The sequence below is a fragment of the Homalodisca vitripennis genome, chromosome 3, assembly GCF_021130785.1.
Source record: "Homalodisca vitripennis isolate AUS2020 chromosome 3, UT_GWSS_2.1, whole genome shotgun sequence".
Classification (NCBI taxonomy): domain Eukaryota; kingdom Metazoa; phylum Arthropoda; class Insecta; order Hemiptera; family Cicadellidae; genus Homalodisca; species Homalodisca vitripennis.
This window is the reverse complement of record NC_060209.1, coordinates 38,316,142-38,343,100: the sequence shown is the minus strand read 5'-3', so window position 1 is coordinate 38,343,100 and position 26,959 is coordinate 38,316,142. Positions and strand designations below refer to the sequence as shown.

The 26,959-nt window shown below is 35.8% G+C and overlaps 1 protein-coding gene across 1 annotated transcript; it reads right to left on the bottom strand.

The window, feature by feature from the left end:
• Positions 1-5,389: 5,389 nt before the first annotated feature.
• Positions 5,390-26,178, bottom strand: LOC124356801 (transcription factor Adf-1-like). Its single transcript, XM_046808010.1, has 3 exons — positions 25,953-26,178; positions 17,441-17,588; positions 5,390-6,021 (listed from the first exon to the last, which is right to left on the bottom strand). Exons 1-3 carry the CDS (start codon positions 26,110-26,112, stop codon positions 5,613-5,615), a joined length of 717 nt encoding a protein of 238 aa, XP_046663966.1. The 5' UTR covers positions 26,113-26,178; the 3' UTR covers positions 5,390-5,612.
• Between the last annotated feature and the right edge of the window lie 781 nt (positions 26,179-26,959).

The window sequence follows — 26,959 nt, the reverse complement described above, 5'->3', positions numbered from 1 at the left end:
TAATACTATTAAAGTAAATAAGTAAATGTCTTACCGTACTTTGTGACATAATATTCATAAATTATATTATTAAATATCAGTTCTAGGTTATTATTAGTAAACACAATATTGATATTCCGGAATGAATAACGAAGCAGGTATTGCTTAGTCAGTAAGATTGCTCTAGAACAATTACTCGTATTATGGCTGCAAACACGATACAGCGATAAATACGTGTGTTACTCATACAGGCCAACACTGATAACAGATTTCCGCACAGTAACAGTGATTCAGCAATGTCTAGATGTCACGCGCACCGCCTCGTCATGTTGGCTTGTTCTACACCCAGACCGTATCTCAGTTGTCTGCTTTATGTAGGTTTTTTGTAAAATGCATGATATTAATTTTACCAATAAAACACTGAAATATTCCTTATTGGCTGAGCGTTAGCGAAGCGTAGCGTCGTATTTACCCTCGATATTTCAAGAACGAACTGACGCTATAAAAGTTTATTTTACTCATTGTACACTATTTACACAGTTTTGTGCAGAATACAATTTTATACAAGTTTTATTAAAAATTTTTTCTGTTTCTTGATGAAAAAAGTTATCGTTGTTCAAAGATGAAAGAAATTTGTCTTTCACTCTATTTTTTAAAAATTTGACACTGGTTTTATAAAGAACTACCTAACTTACAGTTCTGGGACATGATTTATTTAATTTATCAGGTCAAAAACCGTAAGAAATGAATTAATTCGCACCTTAATCTAACTTACCAGAATTATAGGAGGAGTTTGATTTACTTGGTGAGCTGAAATCCGGACGAAATCTTTCGCTAGCCGTAACTCGCTAACGAAGAATTTGCGTACTCATGTTTATATACACTTTTTTCGTTGTTTTTCATGTAGAATGAGCTCCCACAGTTTCTGCACATTTTCGTAAATTACCTTGTATAAGCAACATTGAGTTTGATAATTATTGTGCATGACACAACATGAGATTAGGCTGAACGTAAGCTATCATTTTTACATTGGGCTTACATAGTACCAGGAGTAGCCATAGACTTGAACCTCAGCGAAGCCTCTTATTCGACACGCGGTGTCGCGTACTTATGCCTTGCACTAGATCTATCGTACACATTATTCTAGCTTTGTGTCTTAAATTAGTATGTCTTAATGGTTACAATGTCTGTTCTTAATTTTTGTGCAGTTTTATTATAAATTACGACTAGTTACCTAAATATTAACATGTTTATTATCTGATTTGTAAATAGTTGCACTGTGTTTGAGTGAATTAATGTTATTGTTCAAGAAGGAATGATTCTGAGTATAAGTGATGGAATTGAAACGGTTAGCAAGAAATGTTTAGGAAATTAGGTTTTAAAAAGGAATTTATCAATTTTAATCAGTAGACGTTGTTAGAAGTGTAGACGAACATTGATTAAGGGCAATCATGTCAGAATGTAATGCACAGTTTTTATTTATATAAAAGAAAAGGAGAGACCTATCTACTTTTCAGACGTCTACTTTTCTCTACGTCATCAGGGATCAATGGCCTGTGCGAGAATATCAAACAGAGGGAAGAGACGATACGGTACAAGTTCCAGAGTTACCGCTATATATTTTTCCAGTTGGGGAAGTGCAAAATTGCCGCCGTTTCCCTCTAAACAACTTGGCCAATTTAGAAATGTGCTTTTATGTTGCTCTATACTAGCTTGTAAATAATCCAAAAGTTATTAATATTATTATTATTATTATCGTGGTATTTTGTACCAATTATATATCTTCAGTTTTGTTTATTAGAAAGATTAGGACAAACTAAAACAATTTGGTATCTGTAGTTAAATTACGTACATTTAAAAAATGTCAAAAGAAAATGTTGTCATGATTATACTGTACGTTGGGACATTGATATTGCTTACTATTTCCAAAGTTTTCACAATTGTACAACCAAAAGAACTAATATTTGACATTCTTTCAAGTTAAGATAATCCACTAGATGTTTTTATAAATGAAACAAAGGCATGAGGATTTATAAAAAACCACGCCAAGCTCAGCATGGAAACTGGAAACGTAATAAAAAAGAATGAGTATTGTTTTGAACATAATGGAATTTAATTTTTTAAGATTCCTAGCTGTAAATATATCGATTATGTTAAATTAAATGTTTATGCTCTTTGATGTTCAATTCATGCGTAATAAATTGTACTCAAACTGATTATTTTTGTTTCATAGTACTTTTCAAATGTTTTAAATTAATTTCAGCTTGCTCTCCACTGAAGGGACATGGGCGTCTAGTGTTGTGATGTTCGGGTAACCTTCGTCTAAGTGTTGCTTCTAACTAACAAATCTAAAAGTCGGTTGAGGTGTAACTTTCCTTAAATTGTTATCCATTTTAAGGTCATGCCATTTAAAACCTTCCATTTCTTTGACCAGTTCCTCTTTGTTTAAGTCTCCTAGATAACTGTCATCAAATCTTTGCTCTGATTTTTAAGCGCTTTAAATCGATTTTGTTTATTTGAGCTCAGTGCCTTAGCCAAATAAAACGCAGAGCGGGGGCGCTGTGGACAAAAGTGGGGTTTCCTTAGACTGGACGCCCTCTGGCGGAGCTAACAGTCGGAAGCAAGAATCGCAAGTCATTTTGTCAAAATTATTTGGACAGTTTGCTCCCCTTCTGTGGTATAACTTGCGACAAAGACGCATTTTAAACCCTCAGCGTAAATTAACAAGAATAGATAAATGTTGCAGAGTAATTAAGGAAGTTTGTCCAATTAATGTTGTTTCTAGTTATAGCTTTTTCTCTACCATTAAAAAAATTGTCTACATGTACAAATTTCTCAATAACTTCTTCAGAAATGTTGACAGGTACACGAGACACAAAACAACACAAACAGCACAGGCGGCCTCTATCCCAACCGTACCCATCCTGAATATCCCGTCACGTCGGAAGCAAGGACAAAGGTACTTTGTAGACTACATGGAATGAATATTTTAAGAAACTTAAAGAATTAAATTTAAACTATTTTGAAACTTTACTCTTTTATTATAAATGTGTATAAAATATTTTAAATTTGTTGAAACTTCAATTTGATATTTTACTTATAATAAAATTACTAGCAGCAACAGTTTGAGGCTATGAATTTGACGACGGGTATAACATTTGAAAATCGTGCCATAATGACAAATGAAGAAACGATGTTGAACTTTAACTCGTACTTTTGTTGTCTTATTTTTACTGCCCTGTGTTGTTTTAGTAGTCTGGCGGTTTGTGCTTTAAACAAGCAGGCACTGCCCGTGGTAATATAACAAAATTTTATTAAATTAAATTTGTGTAAAAAATGAATAGTTTTAAATAGCAGCTTAAAAAAATTACACGCCTAAGATAATGATTTTAAGAAATCTATTTAACGTGATCGATACCGACTTTTATTAACCGCTCGGTCAAGAACAAAAGTTAGGATGTTAGTTTAATAACAACTTTCTTCATATGCAATAATTCTAAGATTACATACTCAACTATATTTGTGTTTATATTGTACAAAATTTGGTCTTAATCAAACCTCAAATTGTTATGAATGTTGAGTTATGAATGTTCAAATTGCAGTTTGGCTTAAATTTAAAATTTATTTTAGCTTGGATCTTGAATAAACAAGCCAAGTTTTAATACGACTCCCGTTATTGTAGCTGTACTATTTAGTCTGTAGTAAACGTTCAAACTCAGATATTTATACTTTTTTATCCTTGGGTAAAGCGAATGACGTGAAGGCTGAAAAAAACTACGCGTACACTTTTGTGACGCAACGACTGAACCCTACAATTTTGACACCCGGGTCTAACGACCCCCCCCCCCCGGCAAACTCTTGCTGCGGCTCTGACAAAGTACTGATAAAAGTGCTGCAGTCACAGACAGGATTTGAAACTGCGCTAATTTTAACTCAGATCCAAAGCTGCTCTCAGTGGCGCAACGTGGGAAGGGGTTTTTGGGGTCAAATCCCCCCCCCCCCCCGCCACACTCTAGCTGAGGCTCTGACAAAGTACTGATAAAAGTGCTGCAGTCTGTAATGTATGCGGGTCGACACTGTAATCTCTATGGGTCGGGAAGAATAATTAAACTACACATTTAGAGTAATTGCTCTAGGACTCGTAAAGGAACGGACGGGACGCGGAGGTTACATGACTGCTCTCAGTGGCTGGCCAGCTTGGACCGTTGGTTGTAGGGTAGTGGCGTGATGTGACGTCACAGGAGAGCAGCCTATGAGCATTCTTTATTCTTTTAGACCACATCGTATGTTACATCGCCTGACAATACATACTGCCAACATCACTGGTGCAGACATTAAATATCACTATGGATACCTACCAACTTAGTACTTCTCACACTAAATACACTACACAGTCACAGACAGGATTTGAAACTGCGCTAATACTAACTCAGATCCAAAGCTGCTCTCAGTGGCGCAACGTGGGAAGGGGTTTTTGGGGTCAAATCCCCCCCGCCACACTCTAGCTGAGACTCTGACAAAGTACTGATAAAAGTGCTGCAGTCACAGACAGGATTTGAAACTGCGCTAATACTAACTCAGATCCAAAGCTGCTCTCAGTGGCGCAACGTGGGTAGGGGTTTTTGGGGTCAAATCCCCCCCGCCACACTCTAGCTGAGGCTCTGACAAAGTACTGATAAAAGTGCTGCAGTCACAGACAGGATTTGAAACTGCGCTAATACTAACTCAGATCCAAAGCTGCTCTCAGTGGCGCAACGTGGGAAGGGGTTTTTGGGGTCAAACCCCACCCCCCTCCATAGCTCTGAAGTAATATATATTTTATGGGATGAAAATACTATAATGAGGCAAATGTTTTTGACTAATACAAGGTTCCCACGGATCGTGAAAACCATGACTGAGCCATAAATTCAGTTTACCACAAAACCCTTTAATAAGCCGTGAATTTGGTTTTAAAACCGTGAAATCCTCCTCAACTTGTGAATAAATAAACCAACATTTGATATTGCCACCACGTCACGTCAGTGGACAGTGATAGATCACTAATCCACGGTAAGACGTATTACGTAACCAAGGGAATAAACTGCAAAGTTTGACTGGTGCTGTTATACAGGGTGTCGGACAATATGAAACATTGCCCAGATATTACTGTTGAGTGTAAAAAGGTTATGTTATTATTGTGTTTCTGCTGGATCTTGCAATTTAACTTACCAGTGTAAACGCAGCTTACAACACATACACAAGTAAAATAGTTACCCAAGTATTTTAAGAAGAAAATAAAAAGCGATACTATTAAAAACATTGCTAATATTTCCTAAAAATAAAAGTATAATATTATAAATACAGACTATAATACAATGTTCCACACAAACACAAGTCAAGGAAAATGGGGTTTACTGACAATAACAAACAATATTTAACTAAATTTATAATGGTATATTAATTATTCTTCACAGTGTAATTAATCATTTGCGTCTAACTTACGTACTGCGCTTTAACAAATAACTGCACTGAAATTAATATTCGAATTGTACGCTTCTACATTCTCTGGTAAACAAAGTGAAGTGCTGAAGGGTGTGTATTGTGGAATGTTAATATCACTGTTCAGGTACTTTCAGGTGCACATTAGATCACTCCTACTGACTGTCGGACTTTGTGGAGTCCGCCGGGTCTTGCCACCGGCCAGGGAACTCCAGTTCAGTCACCGCCGCCAGAATCTTGAATTTGGCCTCGGCCCTGACTCTCGGAGGGAACTTCTTCACGGTGAGCGCGATACTCCTCATGAAAGAATCAACGTCGTCTTCCTCCGCGGCCGGGTTGTCCGAGCCTCCTGGCAGCTCCGCGCCCGACGGGAGTTCCGGTGAGTAGAAACTCGTGGCCGGCGGCGGGGGTGGGATTCCGACATATTCCATCTGACACGGCGACTCGGTCCCTTGGACACTCTCGCTCCCACTGTCCGCTTCCACTTTGAACATGGTCTCCGGTCCGTAGATCTCGATAGAAGTTTCCTCCAGGTCCGCGTGGCTCAAGTGGCTCCAGTTGGCCCTGAAACCGGACAGTTGCAAGTCAATAATATATCGTGCGGTTGTCTTTGTTTGTTCACGTCTTGTAGATGAAACTATATTTAAATGTACTGCCTTCTATGTTTAATTACGCTGATAGCAGACGTATTTTAGTTTTGAAATAATAATTACTATGAAAATGTTAAATACAAATTCTAGAGAGAATAATAAAAGTTACTGAAATTATCATCTACCATAATCTTTTTTCTGTCTCAACAAAGATTTTTCGGTCAGTATATTTATGTTTAAAATATTCTTATAGATTAACGACCTTTAACTTATTTTAATGTCCGTATTAAACTAAGATTGCAGTTAATGTTAGGAAGGAACTCTCCCCCACTAACAGGTATGAAGTCTTTGTGGGAAAGATATTCTATAGTTATGAATTGTTACGAACATTTGGGAGAATGGTCCAGACAAACGGGCCAACCTCCGATAAAAAGGGATAATAGGTAAATAACGCCGTTTGAAAAAGAGCGGTCAGAGGGTTGGTTTCTTCGATGCGGCCACTGCGCCCCTCCTTATCGGAGCGATAGTGTTGAATGTTCTGGAAGCACCAATAACCTTGACAGCTGGATTTGTGACAATAATTATTGACTGTGTCAGTTTGAAAAAAAAAACTCGTGTGTAATTAGGTAGTTAATTTAGTTATAGTGGATTGTGACACTATATATAAGGGCTTACACACACACACACACACACACACACACACACACACACACACACACACACACACACACACACACACACACACACACACACACACACACACGCAGTTTTTTTAGGGAGCCCACTTTACAGCAAAGGACTAAATTGACAGACCAAAATCGGCAAAATCAGACAAATCAAAAATTACATGTTCAAGGTTCCCTAAGACTACTCCACCAAAACGCTCAGTACGCAACCAACAAATTGGATGAAATTCAGCTGATGTGTGAGGAGCTGAAATCAGACATTCTCGTTGTAACCGAGAACGGTTTTAACAACGAAAACCTTGAACTATGCAAAATTCCAAATTACAAATTGGCAGAAGCGTACTGTCGCCAGAACTCCAAAGGAGGTGGTGTGTGTAGCAATTTTTCTGAGACAAAATTTAGTTTTCACAAAATTTCCAATCAAAGTAACGACCGCGAAAGATTTCGAAGTAGTTGGGATCAAAGTACAAACTAACAGGTCAACATTAATTGTGATAGGGATTTACAGGTCTCCCAGTGGAAATGAAGATCAGTTTTTTTCAAAATTCGAAGCGTTACTCACTGACCTGACTAACCATCAATACGATTACGTCTTGATGGGTGATCTCAACGTGGATGCGATGGACAGCAACCATCCATCCACCAAGCGACTAGTCGATCTGCTGAGGTCATTTGGCCTTGAACTGTTGGTCAAAACTCCAACGAGAGTGACGGCCACAACACAGTCGGCTATTGATAATATCATTACGAACATTGAAAATGTCACAGTGTCGGTGGTCAACACAGCTATCGACCACTATGGCCAAGAGGCTGTCATTAGTGGAAAACAAATCGCGAGAGAGCCAAAAACTATCAAAACAATAAGAGACACAAGGCCAGAAAATATCGCTCTCCTCAACGCTTCCCTTTCAAAAGAAAAGTGGAATTTTCTAAATTTGTCACATCCCGTAGAGCAGCAGTTCCAAACTTTCAATGAATGTTTGAGTTTCTACCTCAACACCTGTTGCCCTACAAAAACGGTTAAAGTTCGTCCAAAGAAGATAAAAAATACTTGGATCACACAAAGGTATTCTGGTTTCGAGAGAAAAACTCAAGTTTTTCTCCGAAATAAACAAAAAGTCAGCCAATGAACAGTTCAAAATCTTTTTTCGAAAGTATAAAAAAAATTTACAGAAAGGTGATCCAAGCTGCAAAAGCGTATGATGTCTCAAAATCAATTATTTCTTCAAAAAACGTTTCCAAAACTGTATGGGGCATCATTAACAATAAACATCAAGAATTCAAGCAAATCACAGTCAAAATTGGGGACACACTTGTGAGTGATGCTTCTAGGGTTGCCGACGAGTTTAACGGCTTCTTTGCGTCTGTTGCTTGTTGACGGGGCCCTCTTCCATCAATGCCACAGGGGAACCCCACGCGTAGACAGAGTCCAATAGCCTCAATGGCTCTGACTCCCGTAGTTGAGGAAGAGCTTGATAGAATTATTCAAGAACTCCCTGCCAAAAAATCAAATGATCTAGAATTGAGATCCATGTGGTTAATTAAAAAATGCTCAAGGCATATTGTAAAACCACTGACTCAATTAGTCAATTTGTCTTTTAACTCAGGAGTTTTTCCCTCACTCCTAAAAATTGCAAAAGTGCATCCGATTTTCAAGAAAGAAAACCCCTGTTCAATAAATAACTATCGGCCCGTCTCAATTTTGCCTATTTTAAGCAAAATATTTGAAAAACTTTTTCTAGCGAGAATGCTTTATTTCTTAAATAAAAACAACCAGCTTTCTCAACACCAATTTGGATTCAGGAAAAATAAATCGACAATAGACGCAGTGGTGAGTCTGGTTGATATGGTTGTAGAGGGGCTAGAACGTCAGGATCACACATTAAGTGTGTTCCTTGACCTATCTAAAGCGTTCGACTGCGTTGACCATGAAATACTGCTTGACAAACTACAATCTCATGGCATCAGAGGCGTGCCGCTCTTATGGCTTAAATCATTTTTAAGTCAGAGAGCTCAAGTGGTTCAGATCTCAAACCAATTTTCCAAACCAATGCAACTGAGCTATGGAGTTCCCCAGGGATCTATACTCAGCCCAATCCTGTTCTTGTTGTATGTCAACGACGTACATTCATCGCTGCTGCATGGCAAAATCGTGCAGTATGCTGATGACACGACTCTCTGTTTCAGAGATAACTCACAAGAAGGTTTGGAACTACAAACCTTTGTCGATATCAACAACTGTGTTCAATATTTTAACAGCCTCAACCTTCAAACAAATTCTTCTAAATCCAACGTGCTAAATTTCGCGCTGCGCCCAGTGGACTCCCAATGTGGGTCAGCTGTCATGTTGGCAGATTCCATATTGGAAGAAGTCTACTCCGCTAAATTCCTTGGAATACTCCTCGATCGAGGGTTGACATGGAACAACCACATTGACCATGTGTGTACCAAACTGTCCTCAGGAATATATGTTTTGAGGTCCTTGGCCCGGTATTGCCCCAGTCAGGTATTGATTGCGGCATATTATGGGCTAATTCACTCCCACCTTTCCTATGGGGTGGTGTTGTGGGGGGCCTGTGCAGGCAACAATTTCCTGAGGGTGTTCAAATTACAAAAAAAAGCTATTCGTATTATCGCAAAGTTGAATTTCAGAGAGTCGTGCAGGACAGCATTCAAAAATTTGAAACTGTTGACTTTGCCCTGTCTCTACATTTTAGAAACATCTTTGTTCTGTTTGTCTAAATGTGCCCTTACCAGGGGACGTGATATACACGGGTATGAGACTAGAGGCAGAGATAACTACCGAACTGGAAGACACAGAACGGTAGTTTATGAGCACTTGCCTTCGCAGGCAGGTGTTCAATTCATCAACAGATTGCCAAATTCTATGAAAAACGCCCAAACGCCCAAGGCGTCAAAAACTCGTCTTAAGCGTTTTCTGGTGTCAAAGGCATTCTACAGCGTTGACGAATTTCTGGCGTTTAACTGGGAGACCGCCCAATTCGATAACTGACTCCAGCGCTGTAAGTGGGTTGAAATTGGCGAAGGATGAAAGAGACTGGAATGTATGAAAGTTATGTAAGTTTGAATGTGGTAGTTGTGTGGTATGAGAGTTTAAAAGTTAGAAATAATTATGACGTTTGCCATACAATGTGAAGAAATTGTTGCGAGCAATAAAAGATTTGATTTGATTTGATTTGACGCACACACGCGCACACGCGCACGCACACGCGCACGCGCGCACACGCGCATACGCGCACACCGCCTTATCTTGCTTTCCACTGCTGAGATTATCAACGTCATATTGACTGTCAGCATTAACAACATACCTTCAAATTTGTCATTATATTGTATCTATAGACAATGTAAGTTAACCTATAAATTATTTGTAAATGATTTTGAAAATATCTTAAAAGAAACATATGATCCAACAATGATTATAGGTGATTTAAATGTTTGTATTTTGAAAGGTAAAAATAAGGGTTCTGCTATTGAATATTTAAATTTAATTTCAGCGTTTGGATATCAGAGCTGCATTGATACTCCCACAAGAGTAATGAATAACTGTGAATCCTGTATTGATCATGTTTTGATAAGAAACTCAAAAAACTTGCAGTTTAATTGCAGCGTTGTAAAGCTGGGAATAACAGACCATTACGCATTAAATGTTATTATTTTAGGCTCTGACTTTATTAAAACTAATTCTAGCTTTGTTAAAACTGTAGATTATAGTAAGTTAAGTAGGCAGCTGGCTTCTGCAGACTGGAGTACTGTTAAGAATAGCCTAGGTGTAAATACAGCAGTACAAGAATTTTATAAAATATACAATATTTGTTACGAAGCTTCTTGTTTTCTTAAAAGGGTAAATAGCAAGAATAAAAGGCGAAAAGAGTGGATATCAGACTATTTAGTCAATCTCATAAATTGGAAGAATGTCTTATATAAAGATTTGTGTAGAAATGGGAACAATGCCCGTTTAAGAGAGGAATACAATGATTTGTCTACATATGTACGTAAGTGTATAAAGCATGAAAAGCTAAATTATTATTCTAGATTAATAGCAAATTGTGAGGGTGATAGTAGGAAGTACTGGGATGTTATTAAGAAAGTACTAAACAAAAGAAAAAGACATATAGGTAGCATAAGGGTAAATGACTGTCTAGTTAAAGTTGCAGGAAATGAGGCTTTTATTACCAACGCTTTCAATAATTACTACACTAGCATTGTTGCAGATCTTAAAAGGAATGAATTTGGATGTGATATGTTTTTTCAGGAAGACACTATGAATGATATTCTGTTTAATAAATTCGATTTAGATGTAATGGATATTTACAGTATAATTCGGAAAATGAAAAATAAGAGCAGCTCTGGGTTAGATGGCTTAAGTGGTGTAGTTATAAAAAACAACATTGATATATTTGTACCTCTCTTACATTGTATCTATGAAAAGTCTCTTGTACAGGGCATATTTCCTGATCAGTTTAAGGTTGCTGTGGTTGTACCTGTGTACAAGGCAGGGGATGATGTGGAGGTCTCGTCGTATCGTCCGATATATCTTTTAAAACACAGTTGCTAAGATATTTGAAACTTTTATTAAGGGAAAACTGTTAAAGTACTTTCAAGATTATAATTTATTTTCTGGTAATCAGTATGGGTTTTTACCTGGTAAAGGAACAGACTTGGCTTTAGAGGAACATTTAAAGTGTATCACTAGTGCTGTAGGTGCCCATAGATTTACTTTAGCTATTTATTTAGACTTAAAAAAAGCATTTGACCTTTTAGATATAGATATTTTGATTAAAAAATTTAAGAAATGTGGCATTGGTGGCTCAGCTTTGGATTGGTTGGTATCTTTTTGCAAACAACGAAAACAGGTTGTAAAAATAAATAATGTACTAAGCGAGTGCTTAGAACTACAATACGGGACAGCTCAAGGAGGGGTGTTAGGCCCATATATTTTTTTGATATACATAAACGACCTACTTGATACAGGCCTACACTCATCTTTGTTTGCGTATGCTGATGATACAGCCTTAAGTGTGTTCAGCTGGCAGCAGAGCTGCTCTCAAGGTTAAAATAGATAGGGATTTAGCTAAGGTGTCAGAATGGTTAATTCAAAACAGATTGTTATTAAATGTATCCAAGACTAAGTGTATTTTGTTTTTTGATATTGATAAGCCCAAGTCGGATCTACATAATATGTTTAACTTATTTTGTCATAGTCACCAATGCCTGTATGAATGTAAATGTTCCAATATAGAAATAGTTGACAGTGTTAAATACCTAGGCATGTATGTTGACTGTAAGTTAAAGTGGGAAAGTCATATACAGTATTTAGCAAAGAAATTGAGAAAAATAAATTATTCCCTATACCACATGAAACAATTTTTTAAAAAGTGAATATTTGAAACAGTTATACATGTCATGGTTTGAAAGCACATTGAGATACGGCATTATACATTATGGTGGTACTTACATTACCCTACTTCAACCTTTAATAATGTGTCAACGGCATGCTGTGCGAACAATCTATGGTCTAAAGCGTATGGATAGAGTAAGTTATCTGTTCAATGACAATAATATTCTATCATTTACTCAATTATATAAGTTGGCCGCAATCATGTACATTCATAAACATTTGCAAAAATATCCTGTGAAAACACTACATAGAGAAACAAGAGCTACCCAATTCTATCTTTTGCAAGTACCTAATTATTTTAAAGAAACTGCTAGACATCAATTTTCCTATCTTGGTCCAACATTATTTAACAAACTGGTTGAAACATATGGTAACAACATACTGTTTGAGGGAAAACCTAAGTTTAAGATGAAGTGTTTACAATTTGTTCTAGACACCGTATAGTGTGAACAGAGGTTTTCCCATACCTACCAATGTTTTCTCACATCATGTTTTTCATTTGTATTTTTTAATTAATTATTTATAATGTTTTGCTTATTTATTACTGTTAATACCATATGCATGTACGTGTGTATGTGTATGTATATGTATATATTTATATGTATGTATGTATATGTGTGTATATATATATCGTTATCATTTTGTTATTGTTAGTTAATTCTTTTTTATCATCTAGATGTTATTTATACTGTTATTTTATTATGTTATAATTATGATTGTTATCTATTCAGATATTTATTCTTGCTATATATAAAAAATTCCATCAATCAAAATCAATTAAAAACTCGTCTCAAATGCCTTTTGGTGTCAAAAGCGTTTTATTCTGTCGATGAATTCATGATGAGCCGCTGGGAGGTCTAAATTTGCACAGTATTTAAATAATCAGTTTGTATGTGTTTGCTCTGGATCTGGAGTCGGTATGTATATGTTTGCTTTGGATCTGGAGTCAGTTTGAATGTGCCTGAGCGAATGTATGAATTGTAAGTGTGAATGTGTATGAAGGTATAGTTGGGACTATTTATTTTTGTTTATGACGATTGCGATACAATGTTAAATTGTTTTAAAATGCAATAAAGAGATTATTATTATTATTATTATGCTATTGATTGTTTAATGTATATATTGCTGCATTGAGGTGCACTGTTATTGTACGATTGATGGTTGCTGTTTCTCATAAAATGATCATAATAATGTGTTAAGGTTTTTAATCTTGGTTAACTGCCTCTTGTGACTGCCAAATTTAAAATTAAAAATTAATGCCAACTTGCCTCCCGCACGCGCCTTCTCGGGTGCATTGGGAGTGTTTTTGTGAAAGCTGCATAATGTATTACATGCATTATTATACAATTTCATGCAGATACTGTAAACAAATTAGTACATTACTTTAAATCAATATGATGATATATTGATTTAAACAAATTAGTATATTACTTTAAATCAATATATCATCATATTGATTTAAAGTAATGTACTAATTTGTTTACAGTATCTGCATGAAATTGTATAATAATGCATGTATTATTATAATATTTTTTTCTGAATAAAGATGTTTGAACTTGAACTTGAACTTGAACACGCACGCACGCACGCACACACGCACACACGCACACACAAACACACACGCGCACGCACACACGCGCACACACACACACACACACACACACGCACGCACACACACGCACGCACACACACACCGTGTATTTACGTATACACATGTAAAAACTATTTTTGATCAAATATAGTGAGGAATTTCAAACCCTTAAATGGTGAAATAACTGTTGTCGTAAGAGTTTTATTGTTCTTCTTAAGCCCCAAATATACCTAACAGAAATATGATAAGTTGAATTAAGATGACAGTCTCCCTACGAGTATTTTAATTTTGCAATACTAATTATTAAAGAGAATAACGATGGAATATAAGATGAGGGCCCAGAAATATGTGTCTTATTTGTTGGTTTAAGTGTTACAGATGCATATCACTAAAATGAGCTAGTAAACTTTCGTTTTTGCCTGCCTATTTGTTTGTGTGTACGGACAATGTCTAGAAAAGGACCTGACTTGAAATTGTGCATTAACCTTAATTCCTATATGAAGATCACATAGTTCAACTATGGTACATGTCACTACATTAGATTTGGCTGAGCATTAGCGAATATATTTACATTGGTTTTGTAGGTAACTATGATGACAATGAGAACATATCTGAAACATAGCATAAATTCATAAACAAGCTCAGTACACACATAAAATATTTTAACATGTGACATCCTATATCATGTGGCAAGATAATTCGAGAAAGATTTCTTCTCTTGACTTGAAATTTTGCATGATATTTCTTTTGTATATAGACAAGAACGAGTTCTATGATGTTGTATTTCCTAGGCTTACACAATTTTTTTGTTTGCCGGGGTGTATAGGAGTTTGTCTTCCGTATGATTGTGGGTCGTCCCATCTATCAATAATGAAATGACCCACAGACTATAGAATTTGGTAGGTACTGCATTTCAGCGAAGCCTCTTGCGCGATACATAGCAATCACAAAAAAACCCTATTTAGTAGACAGATTTAGACGAAAATTGGTATTTACATTATCTATTATATAAAAATGAAACTGTTCGTGTGTAACAGCATCACTCACAAACGGCTGGACGGATTCGCCTAATTTTTTTTTTTAATTTGTTCGTCTTGATCTGTAGAAGGTTATAGGATACTTTTTATCCCTTTCCCCGATTCAGGATTCCGCCCCACTGGTTACAGAAATACCCGTAAAGAAATGCATTGCAGCAAACATATGTTATTAAGTGAAAGAGTCTTTTCAAATTTTTAATCAGCTGTTCTTTGTAAACATATATAATGCGACAAAAATTGTTGTTATTTTTTGACAGTAACTAAGTAATCTATATTATAAAAAATGAATGTTTGTATGTTTGTCCTTTATGGAATCGTGAACTATTGGACCGATCATGATGAAAATTTGTACGTATATGTATTTTTCCACGGAGAAAGGTTTATAAGCTATGCCCATCCCTTTCCCGATTCAGGATTCCGCCCCACTGGTTACAGAAATACCCATAAGAAAATGCATTGCAGCAAACATATGTTAACGTCTTTTCAAACTTTTAATCAGCTGTTCTTTGTAAACATATATTACACTTATAGTTTTAAAGCATAGAGTAAGCTTAAGAGAAACGACAAATTTTGTTTAAACTGTTTTTTGCAATCACTGTTAAACATAGACTTTACTATCCAGATAATACAATTCAAATTTGACGTAAAAATTCACCTTTAACTGCAATATTTATTTAATATAAACCATGCTCATGCTTGATCAGAAGAGTAATGCAGATATCATAATTAACTATCTTACGTTGGCTACAAATATAAAGAATGTTATAAAATCAACCTTAGTTGTTTTTTTGACAGAAGTATGGTTCTCAAAACTCCGTGTGTACATATTCTCTCGATCGAGACAACAAAGCAAGCTCAATCGTGGCATCGGAGATATAACTAATTTAATCTAAAATTTATTATAGTAAAAAAAAAAATTTACTAAGTAATATAAGGACTTCGGTTCTTAAGATTTTGCGTGCGAAGCCGTGGGTAACAGCTAGATAGAGGCAGGAATATGGTACATACCTTCATAATACGCCCAAGAGGCTCACGATGGAACGACTATCAATTATCTCAGCAATTTTTAGAATGTGATAGAAAAAAGAATAAGTGAATATAGTGTACTGTTTTCAACGGGAAATTGCGTGCGAAGCCGCGGCAAACTTTTGCAAAAAAATTATTGAAAATGCGCAGCAAAGCGCGCCGGCCCGCTAGTCTATATATATAAAAATGAAATGTTTGTATGTTTGTCCTTTATGGAATCGTGAACTATTGGACCGATCATGATGAAAATTTGTACGTATATGTATTTTTCCACGGAGAAGGTTTATAAGCTATGCCCATCCCTTTCCCGATTCAGGATTCCGCCCCACTGGTTACAGAAATACCCATAAGAAATGCATTGCAGCAAACATATGTTAACGTCTTTTCAAACTTTTAATCAGCTGTTCTTTGTAAACATATATTACACTTATAGTTTTAAAGCATAGAGTAAGCTTAAGAGAAACGACAAATTTTGTTTAAACTGTTTTTGCAATCACTGTTAAACATAGACTTTACTATCCAGATAATACAATTCAAATTTGACGTAAAAAATTCACCTTTAACTGCAATATTTATTTAATATAAACCATGCTCATGCTTGATCAGAAGAGTAATGCAGATATCATAATTACTATCTTACGTTGGCTACAAATATAAAGAATGTTATAAAATCAACCTTAGTTGTTTTTTTTTGACAGAAGTATGGTTCTCAAAACTCCGTGTGTACATATTCTCGTTCGATCGAGACAACAAAGCAAGCTCAATCGTGGCATCGGAGATATAACTAAATTTTAATCTAAAATTTATTATAGTTAAAAAAAAAAAAATTTACTAAGTAATATAAGGACTTCGGTTCTTAAGATTTGCGTGCGAAGCCGTGGTAACAGCTAGATAGAGGCAGGAATATGGTACATACCTTCATAATACGCCCAAGAGGCTCACGATGGAACGACTATCAATTATCTCAGCAATTTTTTAGAATGTGATAGAAAAAGAATAAGTGAATATAGTGTACTGTTTTCAACGGGAAATTGCGTGCGAAGCCGCGCGGCAACTTTGCAAAAAATTATTGAAATGCGCAGCAAAGCGCGCCCGGGCCCGCTAGTAATGTATAAAAATGAATGTTTGTGTGTTTGTCCTTTATAGACTCAGAAACTATTGGACCGATCACTATGAAAAATTTGTATTTATTTGTATTTTTCTATGTAGAAGGTTTATATGCAATGCCCATTGATGTAACTCACCACCAGGCTGTACTGCAAGATATAAAAGTTATCAAAGCGCCTGCACATTATAAACTGCAATTACGACACAGTTACGTAAATTAAATAGCCAAACACTATTTGAAAGGCAAAAGAAATATACGGGCAAAGCTTAAGAGACGCGTGCGAAGCCACGGGAAACAGCTAGTTTAAATATAAGAATAAAACAGGTCTATATTTTCTGTATATGTATATATCACGTGATTAGCGTATGATATTATAGCCCATACATACAATTAGTACTAAACACACATTTTGAAAGCTTATTACGTGTGTTTTGGGATTCAATATATACACACGTAACATTCAATTTTCCGGTTAGTTAAATTATTAAACAAAGAGTGGTTTAAGCTAACATTACAAAGTCCTTACCGTTTATATCGCCTGGCGTTGTCCAGAAAGGAAAGTTTCTCGAATATTGGCCATCTTGTAACAATCGGGGAATCTGTTTTCTTCTGTTTTCGTTTTAGTTTGAAATAATGATCCCTTATGTCTCTCCAGCGCTTCTTGCACGCTTCCTCTGTCAACATATTAAACAACTGGTAACAACAAACTAAAACTGAGCGTAAAGCAACAGATGCACCCATAAGTGTTGTCAATAAATATATACATTATCACTTCGAAAGGCTCTGCATGTGTAATGGCATGTGTGTCTTCCCATTTTGGAATATGGATATGGAGTATTTTAAATAAGGAAATTTGGAAAATAATGATGAATATAATGATTAATCAATCATCATAACACACGGACAACTGCAATGTTTTACCATACGTAGTTTATTTTAAATTCTTAATTAACGCCTACGGAATGTTAAATTTTCAATACAAGGTTTAAAACGCACCAGTATTTCTATTTTTCAAAAAGATTACCTCATTTATAAATCTTATAATTTTTAAACTTTCCACAAGATATTTATTGATAACGTAACGTTAAGAATGTGTTTCAAACATCTCCTAACTATTTTAAATAATCATTAATAATCGCATAAAATCTACTTTTACTGTCAAGAACTTAATTTTAATTTAAAATTATTGGATGAGAGTTTAGCGAATTATCTTTCACCAGTTACAGATGAACGAAATCCTTGTTCACCCCCTGAGCTTAGCATATTGTTTGCTTGTCATCAATGAAGGCCTCCACCCTTTCCTCAGACTACTCCGCGCCACAAAATTGTCGTTGTCACTATGCCCTTGGGTTGTATACTTACGACCCTTCTTAAAAGGTCCCATATGTCTGCAGATGTCGCTGTCCACATTTGTCACAGATCCGCGTATAAGTGATATATTCTTCAAGCACTAATACCTAATATGAGACACGAGAACATGAAGGGCTTGAACATTAAAGAAGAGATAATAGTTTTTGAAAATTCATTTAAGTTTTTGTATCAATTAAAGATGACACACCTTTATAATATTATTATATTTTCAGATCACCCACCGTGTACAAAAACATTCTCGAATATTGGAATGAAAGAGGCTAGATTACAAAATTTTTGTCATAAAATTATGTTAGACTAGTGTGATCAATTAACGAATAGAATGTGGGTCTTTGCCTTTCTACGTTGTGTTAGAGCTCTGAGGTTACAAAATAAATTGTTCAGAAGCCCCAACTTGTTGCAAATCATATTTTAGCTGTTATACTGCCCTTAATTCATTGCTTGGATGTAAATAACTCAATAATATGGTTTATTTAGATGTAGTTGTAGTAGTCTTTAATTATGCACATGCTGTGTCTGAGTGGTGCATATTTTAGTTATCTTGTAAAACAGTTTTGTCACCAAGGGGAGACACGTTATGCTAATGGCAATTCCCTTTTATTGGCGTAGTTTCCAATTAGATGAAGATCCATTGATGGCATTAAACAAAACAATAATTTGAACACAAATAGTTTAGACTTTATTTTAAGTTGTACTAATTACAAATATTTAAGGGCCTGACACAGACATCCAGTATAAAACGCCTTAATGAATAACAAAGACACTAATATTTTCCATTATTATGGGTTGTAAAATAACTTATAACAATACTAACTAATACTAACTAATAACAATAACAATACAGCAGACCATGTGTGTCATACTTATCTCGTGAAACCTAACGAAAAATATCCGTAACCTTCCTATTAAACTAATCACGTGATACACGTAATTCTCTCAATAAAAAAATGAAGGATTCAAGTCTCGGTAAGCGAGGCAACCAATACACCCACTCCCTCGAAGAAACACCATTTGGCACAAGACAGAGCTTTTCATCTAATTTTAAAACAATAAATTAGTAGGTATAAGTAGGTGTGGTCCAAGTCTCTCTTTACTTATATCGGCTAATTTTTAATTAAGTCTTTCTGATTGCTCTTTTTTATGTAAGTTACAAGTTTTTATAAATTACATTTTTCATTTGTTAATGAAAATGTTTTTATTAATGACAATTCATTCCCTTATTTTAATTTAAGTTTTTTGTGTGTTATTGGTAGTGCAGACTGAGGAACTCGTTTCCCCACACACAGGCTGATGCCCATGTGGGGATAATTTCCTATAAGATATTTGTTATGTATTCTATTTTACTCTGTACATACATTTTGGAAATAAATCAATCAATCAATCAATGAAAGTACCAATACACATGTTGAAATCTTGTTATGTGTGTTTTGTGATTTAATTATTAGCGTTTCTGTCAGGTCTTTGAATAAACAAAGTATATACTGTGAAACAACTTTTGTTATTCATTAAGTTTGCGTAAGTTGCAATACGCGAATTATAAACTAGGGGTAAGCTCATTCTTCCCATAACAGGGTAGGCGAAGTTAGGCAATCATGACTACGCTTACAAATTATTTCCGGTTTAGAGTGTTTAGGATCGCGGAGAGTAATTTAGTCGCTCCAATCATGAAAATATATAATACGTAGGTCTGAGAAGCGTCTACTTTCAGTTCCTGTAATCTACTTCCGGTGTACCAGAGGTAGAGTGAAAAGTCCCAACTACGCTGTACGTCAACTGTTCTCGAGATACTGTGTGGACAGACCCACGCGAGCATACCCACACACACACATCCACATGTACAGACAAGAACGTGTGCCCGGCCCGATTTACTATAAAAAGTTATCACTATTTTGTGATCTGTAGAAGAATAGAACGTAATGTACTAACGCTTTTAAGTACACAACATGTAAATCTATTGTAATATCAAATTATATACGCTTTTCTATTCTTCAGTTGAGAATAAAAATAATTTACAACCTGATTAACTCTTTAACTTGTTTGTTCCAATTAATACTGTGTACTCTGTTTTCAATATCATTTGACTGATTACAGGTTAAAAAAATATTGTTCACAGAAAAGTATCAAGTGTATGCTTTTGAACAAAATTAAGTATTATGGCCGTAGTACATTTAAAATGTAATTAAATAGAGTCCCAACCGTTTAAGGTGCTGAAATCGATTTTTGTTGGACAATTTTCTTATTTTTTATTAATAGCTCTTTAACTTCCCTGGGGAAAGAAAAAGGAAAATCATTTTTGATCAATCCACGAAAATGACTGTACTTTAAAGAATGAATTTTAGACAATTTTTTAATCAGCCCCCTCCAAAAAACAGCTAAATATAGATATTTTAAAGTTGTACATTACGTGCATGAGTTATTAATGACTTCGGATAGGACATGATTTGTTTACCCTTTTATGATTAAAGGAAATCATATTTTTAAAATTAAATATGATTTATGAAACTGACACGATTTTTAACATTTTTTCCCACGAATATTATTTATAAATAAGAAAACATGTGACTCCTTCCAGTCATCTTTCTTGTACACACTGTAAACAGTTCTTTTCTCTATCTTAAACAGTTTTTATTTAGACCTGATTTAAGATGTCCCGAAATTCTGCGTCAAATCCAAATTCCTACCTCTCCTCGAGAACAAATCAAAATTCAATTTTCTATTTTTCTGTATCAGAAATGGTATATTTAAGTAAAATTGTCTTTGAAAATACTAAAATATTCAAAATGAAAGGTTAGTTTGTAATAGCAAAGCGCTTAATGAATGTATTACATTTTTGTCAAATCAATAGGTTAAAGGTCACAGTGGCCATGTAAGTGGTCGGGTCCTGAGCAGGCGAGATCATTACTGTGCCCTTACCTGAGCAAGTAATGAGAGCGGAAGGGCTGAGTACAGAAGGTCCTTATTTCTGTAAGTAGGTTGAGTAGGGGAGTCATTTCACCGTAAAGTTTACTTAATCCCTCTTATAACTGTTTATTCCCTGTGATCACATTGGCCGTGAAGACTATAAAATGGTATAAAGAATTTTGAAAAATTTATGAAACTAATGATGAGGTACATAAATCAATTCTGGGACTGATTATACTGCAACGTGACGTGTCGTGAAGATCATACATATTGATCAGATTCCATACATACCATGTACTACTCTATGTACCTCGTTTAACTTAGGCTGTTTTATATTTATGTTTTGTTTTAACTTGCTTTCGATCTGATCGGGACATTTATTTATAACATGTCGTATTGGACAAATATGGAAACAAGTGTACATGAAGTATAAGATTAGATATACGATTAGTCACCTAATGTATTAGGGCTAAAATTAAATGTAATAAACTTAAAAGATTTCTTGAAAATATTTTGCAGTAACATCATCAACTCTCAAGCAGTTTTGAGTAGCCTACCAAATCTGTTTCTTCGAAATTTTACCGTATTTTGATGCATAATTGTTCGTTACTCTTTTTTACTGTGTCATATTCTATCAATTTCACAAAAATGAGGAGGTCTCTTATTAACCTATTTGTATATTTTGTTTACACCCATCCAGAAATAATTAACTGGACCCATTTTGATGAATCGATTGTTAAATCAAAAGCCCATCCTCCGGTGGTCTCACTACGGTCTTACTAATTTTGTTATTATTTAATCATTAATTAAATTTGGGAATTGCATGGAGCCCGTCGTGAAAAAGCCAAACAATAGATTGTAGGGATGAGTGACATCACTTTACTACAATTTACTCAATTTTCGTGTTTAGTTTTGGGATGGCCTCTGTGTTGGAAGCCGTGTGAAATCCGTCCTGGATCACAGAGGAAGGATAGAGTGAAGAGTCTGGATCACATAGGGACGATAGAGTGCAGAGTCTGTATCACAGAGTGAGGATGGAGTGGAATATCTGGAGCAGAGAGGGAGGATGGAGTGTAGAGTCTGGATCACAGAGGAAGGATGGAGTGAAGAGTCTGGATCACAGAGGGAGGTTAGAGTGCAGAGTCTGGATCACATAGGGACGATAGAGTGCAGAGTCTGGATCACAGAGGAAGGATGGAGTGGAATATCTGGAGCAGAGAGGGAGGATGGAGTGTAGAGTAAGGATCACAGAGGAAGGATGGAGTGGAATATCTGGAGCAGAGAGGGAGGATGGAGTGTTGAGTCTGGATCAAAGAGGAAGGATGGAGTGGAATATCTGGATCAGAGAGGGAGGATGGAGTGTAGAGTCTGGATCACAGAGGAAGGATGGAGTGGAATATCTGGATCAGAGAGGGAGGATGGAGTGTAGAGTCTGGATCACAGAGGAAGGATGGATTGAAGAGTCTGGATCACAGAGGGAGGTTAGAGTGCAGAGTCTGGATCACATAGGGACGATAGAGTGCAGAGTCTGGATCACAGAGGAAGGATGGAGTGGAATATCTGGAGCAGAGAGGGAGGATGGAGTGTAGAGTCTGGATCACAGAGGAAGGATGGAGTGGAATATCTGGAGCAGAGAGGGAGGATGGAGTGTAGAGTCTGGATCACAGAGGAAGGATGGAATGGAATATCTGGAGCAGAGAGGGAGGATGGAGTGTAGAGTCTGGATCACAGAGGAAGGATAGGGTTTCCTTAAGTTAACACGACAATCTTCAACGATGGTAGGAGACGTTTCATATTTTATTAACAGTTCCAGACGATGCCCCTTTTTGGAAAGCCCATACTTAGTTGTAAAAAACAAAGCAATGTTACGGAAAACTTTTATTTGTGGCATTGCAACCCATTTGGGGTTTACATTCATTATAACTCCTAGATCAGCCAGTCAGCGCAGAATGCAGAGATTTCGATTTCTCTAAATGACTCTCTTTAGGCATGGAAAGGGAAGTTTTTCATTTTTTCAGAGTTCTAGGTATCTGCAGTACACTAGAATCTATCGCCGCGGAATGTGGAGCAACAATCGTCAGAACTGGTTAAAATTCATCAGTCTGATTAAATGAATGAACCATGTAAAATTGCTAAGTACTTGATGTTTTCCAGTCACGGTCACAATACCTTAGATGCTAGTCTCTGAGCGTTTTCATCTGTATTCCTAATAATAGAATACAAAACATTACAAACTAAAACGCATAAGATAATGCAATATTTTAAACACAAATAAACCGACTTTGGAACTATAAAAATTGTTAGTAACAACATTTACTCAAACTTAATACAACAAAATTGTTTGAAGTCGGCGGCAAATTTGGACCAAACTAAAAAATAATTTAGTAAATAAATTACGAAGAGATACAGTTTGAAAGCAGACCGCTATATTATATGATACGTATAAGTCGGTTATTGTGCTTATCTACCTGTTCCATTAGAAGTATTTGTTTAGGATTTATGAAAATTAATTTTACACTGGGAAATTTGTGAAATACTGATTGATTAATGAATAGAAAAATAAACAAATCTCACCAACTTTATGTTCTTGTAGTGATAAAACTGGCGCTATATCATGTCCTTTTAGTGTCTTATTATATAGTGTCCATCCATTATATAAATTAATATCAAACACATAGCATGTATTATTTAGAGAAAATCTTAACATAATTTATGCTGATACGTCTAAATGTATACCCCATGTAACAATCTTCATTATATATATATCCTGATTTGCACAGCCTTCTATGAAACCGCAAGTAGGATATACGAGTTTCGGTCTCTCGAGAAAGTATTCATTTATTGATATCTCCAATTATCGTTGTTATTAATATTGATATATCTTCTGTAAAACATATCAAATAGCACCTTCCGTCACTGGTATACCCAGGATTTATTTTTAGGGGTGTGGGAATATTCTTAAGAACAATGGGATTAATATTATACATTTAAAAATTTTGGAATATTCACAATAAATATTCACACTGGTTTTATTCATCCATTGTTTTAGTTTAATTTCATTAACTGTGGTTGTTATATTTTTGATAGTGAAAAATATACTATATTAGTTAATTTACAGTTTATATTAGTGAATAAAACGCTAGTGAATTTTAATAATCTTTCTTTAAGAATTAATGTTTTGGACGATTGTAACAGTATTAATATTAATTTAGGGCCTATTATTAAAAAAGAATGCCTACAGAAAAATATATAATGTGTAATTTGCAATGCTCAGTATCCTATATTGATATATTACCCAAATGGTTTTGAAAATCCAGACAATAAAGTACTTAAAATCTGATTCTTTGCGCGATCCCTGGAGAAGTTCATCCATTGTGCGTTGAGGGAAATTTTAATCTAGTATAATAGTAGAACATCGCTGCTTAGGCAATACAATGGGTCCGTAGCGCGATAACTGAATTATAACACTTAATAACTATTGGACAGTTATAGGTTTTGGCTGACCATTTCGTTTGAGAATAGGCTTGAGAGTGTAAAGTTTCTGGAATCTTGGATAGGCCATATTCCCAAATAATACAAAGAAATATCCACCAGATAAACTCTGTTTTAGATTATTTGTTAAAAAGGTGAGGGAGACAATTAAAACCCCTAGGTGGGCGCAGCAACACGCCAAACAGCTGCGTCAGTAGTCTGGCTCAGGGCCCTGGTCTGGATGCTGATCCAGATATGCAGAGGACGGTTTGCCTCAGCAGTTTGGCGGTTGACACGTTCAAACAAGCAAGCGCAGGCCGTTGCAAACTAACAAAACCTGCCCATTTAAATCTGTGTTATAAATTAAACGATTTAAAAAGTGCTCACAACCAATTAAAATATCAAGATAATCACTTCCAGAGCTTCAGAACCTGGCCAATGCTGAATTTTCTGAACCGGTCAAAAATAAAAGTTAAGATCGTTTTGTATATTTCTAAAATTCTAAAATTTCATACTAGTACTCTTTTAATCATCCTGTATACAAATTTTGATTCTGTTGTGTCACCGGTTTCCGAGTTATGAATATTCAAAGTTGCAGTTTGGTTAGAAACGCCGCCGGTACCTTTTTCGTTGTTATCGAAATAAAAACTGGAAGTTATTGTTTGTAAATTATGTCCTCTATATGCCTAAACGCAGAAATTAACAAGTAAAATTTTAATGTAACGCATGTTATTGTAGCTCTGTTCATTAGTTTGTGGTTAACTTCCAAACTCGGGTATCTATCTATACTTTAGATCCGAGAAAGACTTACTGCCATGTTTGGCCTTACCGAAGTATTGTTTGTCAACAGTCATAACAATTTTAATAGTGCTATTTCTATGAAGAATGTTAAAATGGTAGTGTAAGAATTACACTGAAATAACGGTCTAGATAAGCTCAGTAATGGGCGTTACAATTGCATTAACCCTAAAAATCTAAACATTCGTTTTATTTTAATAAATATATAATCTTACAATCTGTATATTAAAATCGTAAAAAATCCAAAATTTGAATATTTTTTATTGTTTGGAGTATTGACCACTGTAAGCTATAATTGTAGCTGTAGTTGAAAAAAGAGATAAGGATTTGATGACTATGTCGAAGAGAATAGAACAATGAATTTCACTTTCTGAGAAAAAATATGTAGGGATACCCGAGTTGAGTTTTTATGAAAAGAGTTTTTTAAGTTCTGAGAGACGACGAACATTTTTGAATATAAAATGTAACGATACTACAATACTAGACAGTCAACTCACCGTCTCTCCCCACTGCGGTCGCGACCGCCCGCCAGTTTTCCTTTATCAGCGAGCCGTTCTTGGAAGTGAAGAAGCGCTCGTGGTTGTAGAGTATCGGAAACCCCTTGATGCTGTCAACCAGGCGGTTGTCATCAGCGTGCGAGAAACGTCTAACACTCATGTCTGACTCTGTACACCGAGACTACAGCAGTACAGCAGCGGGCGGTAGAGAGCGGTCGATACCGCGCGGCCACAGGATGCGGTTGACCGTGCGCGTTGAACGTACGCGCATCCGCTACGGCAGGGCTACCACCCTACCGGCTGTCTGCCAATACTTGTCTCCGTGAAATAGGGTTTGGGCTGTTGGTAAGCTTGAGTACAAAGGTTGACATGAGACGGATATGGTTTTCCAAACAAAAAGACAAAAGTATTTTTTAAGTTTAGTCGATTTGTCACTGAATTGTACATTTGATACTAAATTACAGAAGTGTAATTCAAGGTTTTTAAGTAACTAATGGCAAACTATTAATTAATGAATTGAATTTAGTGACAAACATGCGTAAATTCTTTCAGGTGGTAGAAATGTGTACTATAAAGGTATTAAACTAAAATCTAATATGCCTATAATGGTACTCTGAACCAGATGAAACGCAGAGTTAAGTAACTGTCGTAAATACAGTAAGCTTATTTTACGACAAAATACGTGCTAATAAACCGAGCGATAATGGGACGTGATGTAAATACAAAACCAACGCATCGCGCTCAACTTTCGTAGTACACTTTTGATCTTGATTATGAATCCTTCTGTGGGATCCGAAGGATCCATAATCAAGGATTTTGGTAAAGAAATAACATAAGTTCTGTATCGTCAACCTGCTCTTACAGCTCAAGAGCAAAGCGTCTAGTCGTCGTCGTCATGACAACGTTTAACACTATGGCACACCCGACTTTCCATTGCTCCTGTACCCTTTGTTCGTTTACAATGCAAGTACCCGTCCTACTTCCGTTCAGATTCTGGAGGTCAGTCG